Source organism: Diceros bicornis, chromosome 9, assembly GCF_020826845.1.
Source record: "Diceros bicornis minor isolate mBicDic1 chromosome 9, mDicBic1.mat.cur, whole genome shotgun sequence".
Lineage (NCBI taxonomy): Eukaryota > Metazoa > Chordata > Mammalia > Perissodactyla > Rhinocerotidae > Diceros > Diceros bicornis.
The window spans coordinates 8,846,396-8,852,395 of record NC_080748.1 but is presented as its reverse complement, the minus strand read 5'-3'; the positions used below and the strand labels follow the sequence as shown (position 1 = coordinate 8,852,395).

The following is a 6,000-nucleotide window of genomic DNA, read 5'->3' as shown; positions in this document are numbered from 1 at the left end:
CATCTTTGAGTTTTCTCTTATTTTTACCCCACATCCACTTGTCAACAGGTCCTGTCAACTCCAACTTCAAAATATATCCAGAATCATCAAGCTTCTTTATCACCCATACTGCTGCAGCCTGATTCAAGTCACTCTCATTTCTTAGTTGGATTGCAGGAATAGCCTCTCAACTCATCTCCTGTTTCTTCCTTGCCCCACTGTTTCCCAGCAGGGCTTCTATTGACATTTTGTGAAAGATCACTTTGTGTATTGCAAAATGTTTAGCATCCCTGGTCCCCAGTCATTGAGGCAACCAATACCCCCTGACCATGTGTGTGCATACACATGCATCTCTAAACATCTTGTTAACATGGAGATCATGGAAAGATATTCCATGCTCGTGGATTGGAAGAATTAATATTGTTAAAATGTCCACACTACCCAAAGCAATCTACAGATTCAATGTAATCCCTACCAAAATTCCAATAGCATTTTTCACAGAAATAGAACAAACAATACTAAAATTTGTATGGAACCACAAAAGACCTCGAATAGCCAAAGCTATCTTGAGAAACAAGAACAAAACTGGAGGCATCGCACTTCCTGATTTCAAACTATATTACAAAGATATAGTGATCAAAACAGTATGGTATTGGCATAAAAACAGACACATAGATCAGTGGAACAAAGAAGAGAGCCCAGAAATAAACCCATGCATATATGGTCAATTAACTTACAACAAAGGAGCCAAGAATACACAATGCAGAAAGGACATTCTGTTCAATAAATAGTGCTGGGAAAACTGGACAGCCACATGTGAAAAAATGAAACTGGACTACTATCTTACACCATATACAAAAATTAACTCAAAATGGATTAAAGACTTGAATGTAAGACCTGATACCATAAAACTCCTAGAAGAAAACATAGGTGGTAAGCTTTTTGACATTAGTCTTGGCAATGATTTTTTTGGACTTGACACCAAAAGCAAAGGCAACAAAAGCAAAAATAAACAAGTGAGACTTGTTGCAACTCCAGGTTCATTGCAGCATTATTTGCAATAGCCAAGATAAGGAAGCAATCTAAGTGTCCCTCAATAGATGAATGGATAAAGAAAATGTAGTATATATACACAATGGAATATCATTCAGCCATAAAAAAAGAAGGAAATCCAGTCATTTGCGACAACATAGATGAGCCCAGAGAGCGTTATGCTAAGTGAAATAAGTCAGACAGAGAAAGACAAATATCATATGGTCTCACTTATGTTTGGAATCTTAAAAAACAAAATACCAAACTGATAGATACAGAGAACAGATTGGTTGTTACCAGAGGTGGGAGGTAGGAGCTGGGCAAAAGCAATGAAGTTGGTCAAAAGGTACACTTTATCTGGTTATAAAATAAATAAGTCATGGGAATGTAATGTACAGTATGGTGACTGTAGTTAATCTGAAAGTTGCTAAGAGAGTAGATCTTAAAAATTCTCATCATACGAAAAAAATTTGTAACTGTGTAGTGATGAATGCTAATTAGACTTACTGTGGTGATCATTTTGCAACATATATAAATATGGAATCACGTCGTACACCTGAAACTAATATAATATGTCAATTATATCTCAATAAAAAAAACTATTGCTCCTTCAACTTATTATAGTCAAGTCTTCTCATAAGTAAGGCAATCTCTCTCGAATGTATCTTCTTTCTGGAAATTACTAGATGCTTTTATATATTTCATGCTTTATGATATGCAGCTATATCTTACAGCCAAATTTTATGCATTCCAAGCTTTACACTCTTCATAAATACTTTAATTCAGATAAATTTCAGTGTTATTTTTTCCCAAGAACAAAAATATAGCTGTCAATTATTTCTGATTTTATTAGTCTTCTCTAAATATAACAAAATTAACATTAAAAAAAAGATGGAGGTCAGACCAGGTCACTCCTCTGTATGAACCCTCCAAAGATTTAGGATCTCACTCAGAGTGAAAGCCAGAGTCCTATACTGGCCTCCAAGAACCTACACAATCTGATCTCATTTTTCCACTCTGATCGCCTCATCTGTTCCTACAATTCTCTTCTCTTCTCTTCATTCCAGCCATACTGATGCTCTTGGAATGAGCCAATGACTCCTGCCTTGAGACTTTTGCACTATCTCCTCAGCTTGCTTTTGCCCAAGTCTCTGCACAGCTCCTTACTGTCTTATCACCTCCTGTCTTTACTCAAATGTCATCTTCTTGGTGAGGCCTTCTCTAGCTACTTTAACACTGTAAACCTCACCCACAGCAGTCTCTATCTCTTTCTTGCTGTATTTCTTCCCATAGCACTTATTACCACCTAACATTCTATATATTTAACTTATTATTTTATATATTATCTATGTCCCCCAACTAGAATATATGTTCTACAGGGATGGAATTTTTGTATTCACTTACCTATTTTAACACTTAACCTATTTTAACACCAGAAAGGTGTCTGGTACATAATAGTTGCTCAACAGATATTTGTTAATTAATAGAATGAACATAGGAGTGGTTAGGCGTCCTAAGGATGAATTACATAATATACAAATGGCCAATATGAAAGACGGTCAACGTTATTAGTCATTAGGGAAATGCAAATCAAAACCACAACAAGATACCACTTCATTCCCACTAGGATGGCTATAATAAAGACAGACAATAACAAGATATGAAGAAATTGGAACACTCATATATCACTGGTGAGAATGTAAAATGCTGCAGCTACTTTGCAAAAGTTTGGCAGTTCCTCAAAAGGTTAAATATAGAGTCACCATGTGACCCAGCAATTCCTCTCCTAGGTATATAGTCATGAGAATTAAAAACATATGTCCACACAAAAACCTGTACGGGAGTGCTCACAGCAGCATTATTCATAACACCCAAAAGGTGGAAACAACCCAAATGTCCATCAACTGATGAATGGATAAATAAAATGTATTACATCTACAATTGAATATTATTCAGCAATAAAAAGGGATTAAGTACTGATATATCCTACAACATGGATGAATTTTGAAAACATTATGCTAAGTGAAAGAAGCTAGTCATATTTATAGAAATGTCCAGAATAGGCAAATATATAGAAACAGAAAGAAGATTAATGATTACTTAGGACTTGGCGTGGTGGTGGTAGTGAACGAGAAGTAATTGCTAGTGTGTATGGGGTTTCTTTTGGGATAACAAAAATGTTCTAAAATTAGATTGTGATATTGCACAACTTTGTGAATACACTAAAAACCATAGAATGTATACTTCAAATGGGTGAATTGTATAGTAAGTAAATTATACCTCAATAAAGCTGTTTTTAGAAAAAAAGAATGAGTTGCATAATTAAAGTTAACAAATATTTAATTCACCCTACTTGGTCAACTGTGTTTTGTATCAACCTTTCCTATACCCTCTGTGAATTTTCCACAATTCCTTATACATACTCAACTGGTGGCCTACTTCCCAGTTCCTTTAAACACGCTCAGTATCTGGTATATGATCCATGAGATCATTCTTAAACATCAAGGGCAAGTTTTCTTTCCTGAATTCTAAATATCTTGATCAAACTCACTCTAAGCCTTATAGTTCTGTTGCTAATAATGAGGTTCATAAAATGATAATGAGAAATTCCTTGCAAAGTAGATATTTGTTGATTCAATGACTGCTTAGAACTGGATTTTTCTTCCCACTTCATTGGTTTCTGTAACACTGGGTTTTCGAAATCCAGTTAAAACCTGTGATTTTTTGCCTGAGAGAAAAGGAAAAATAGTTTAGACTGTATTATGACAATTATAATAGTTAATATTTATTGCATGCTTAGCTTGTACCAGGAATATATTTTAGCACCTTACATATATTAACTCATTTTAATCTTCACAATCAACCTGTAAGGTAGGTATTATTATTATCTCAGTTTTACTGATGCGGCACAAAGATGTTAAATAACTTAGCCAAGCTCATACACCTATGAAGTGGTAGAGGAAAGATTCTAACTCTAGCAGCATCATTCCAACACCTACACAGAGAAAGGTTAGCAGTGGGTCACTGAATTAACCCTTTTCTCACTGCACTAATTACTCAATTCATAGATATCTATAGAGTCCAATTAGATGCTAAGTATTGAGGATACAAAAGCAAACCAAAACAAAGACAAGACAGGGCTCCTGTTCTGGGATTACACAATCTAATGTGACGATGTACCATCAAATAACAAAAATATAATATGGTAAGCCGGTATCATAAAGTCCAAAGTTTAACCAGAGTGAAGAGCTGCATATTAACTTCGCTGGAGGACATGGGGAAGGATGAGGAACGATGGCACTGAAAGGCTAGCATTTATTTTGGACAACAGAAACAGCATGTGCAAATGCAAAGTGGTATGAAAGATCATTGTGTTCTGGAGTGGCCTTGGTGAGTGACAGTGTCAGAAGAAGGAGTTGGTGAAAGCAGAGGCCAGGCTATAAGGGGCCTTGTATATTACACTAAAGAGTTTGGAACAAAGAGCACCAAAGAGTGTGGGGTTGGGGCCAGCCGGTGGCGTAGCAGTTAATTTCTCCGGCTCTGCTTTGGAGGCCCAGGATTCGCAGGTTCGGATACCGGCACAGACCTATGCACCGCTTATCAGGCCACGTTGTGGCGGCGTCCCATATAAGGTAGATGAGGATGGGCACGGATGTCAGCCCAGGGCCAATCTTCCTCAGCAAAAAGAGGATTGGCATCGGATGTTAGCTCAGGGCTAATCTTCCACACACACACACACACACACACAAAAAGAGTATGGGGTTTACATAATTCTACTTGCATTTTGAGAAGATAAGTGTAAGAACGGACGGACAAGGGCAGAGATAATGAAAGCAGGGATACCAGGTAGGAGGCTGTTATAACATTTAACATAGAGATAAAAAAGACACCAATTAAAAATTTGCAGTTTATTTCTCTTTTAGGTGTATGATAAGCCATATGTGGTCCCAGGGCCATGGTTAGTACCATCTAAAGCAGCACTGTCCAACAAATAGAATGTGAGTCATGTAAGTAATTTTAAATTTTACACGAGCCACATTAAAACAAGTAAAACAAACACGTGAAATTAACTTTAATATTTTATTTAACCCAATATATTACCATTTCAACATGAAATCAATATAAAAATATTAATGAAATATTTTACATTCTTTTTTTTATACTGTCTTCAAAATCTGGTATGGATTTTCTATCTAAAAGTTTTTCAATTTGGAGTCTAAATTTGCCTTGGAACTACTTGATCTAGATTTAGATTTCATAAAATTTACAATTGAAAAGGTAGACCCATATATCCAAGTTGTTTCAAACAGACTTAAATGTTGCCCAAAATTTGAATCAAATACCAGTTTTTAAGTTTCAATCAATTCAAATGAAATTTAAAAATTCAGTCTCTCAGTCACACTAGCCATATTTCAAGTGCTCAGTAGCCGCATATGGCTAGTGGCTACCATTTTGGACAGTGCAGATTAAAGCACTAATTCTGAACCAAGGCAGAATGACTTATCAAACACTCCTGCTTGGCTTATAATAGCTGTTCACAAGATATGTTTATTATCAGAAAGCATAGGATTTAAAAAGTGGAGAATCACTAACTCTAAACCAACTGCAGATAAAATATAGTATATAGGAGCAGAAGTTCTTTTTGAGGCCAGAAGGAATAAATGCTCAGCACATTACTGGTTTTGGCCAAGTGATTTAAAAGAACATTATTCTTTACAGCAATGCTTTGTTCAGCTAATACAGAAGATGTAAACAGTGACTGGAAAGAATCATTTTTTGTTATTAATGTACCTACAAAAGAGTAAAACACAAAAAACAAGTCCCATTATAGAACTTTAAGTCACAAAATAACAGATCAGGAAACACACACTGTGCCTTGAATAATAGTGCAAGAAATTGATAACTTGCCCTGGGACAAGGGGAAATGGGCTCCCCTGTCCCCTATTGTCAGCTGCCCTGCACTGCAGAGCTCCAATTCTGGATTGACTG

The 6,000-nt window shown here is 36.0% G+C and overlaps 1 protein-coding gene across 1 annotated transcript in view; it reads right to left on the bottom strand.

Moving 5' to 3' along the window:
• Positions 1 to 3,578: 3,578 nt before the first annotated feature.
• The window catches only part of NUP58 (nucleoporin 58), a 50,665-nt gene continuing 48,243 nt past the window's right edge, over positions 3,579 to 6,000 (bottom strand). The window contains exon 16 of the mRNA XM_058547868.1: positions 3,579 to 3,739. Within this exon, the coding sequence (XP_058403851.1) occupies positions 3,657 to 3,739 (83 nt within the window). The 3' untranslated portion in view covers positions 3,579 to 3,656. The remainder of the gene's footprint in view (positions 3,740 to 6,000) is intronic.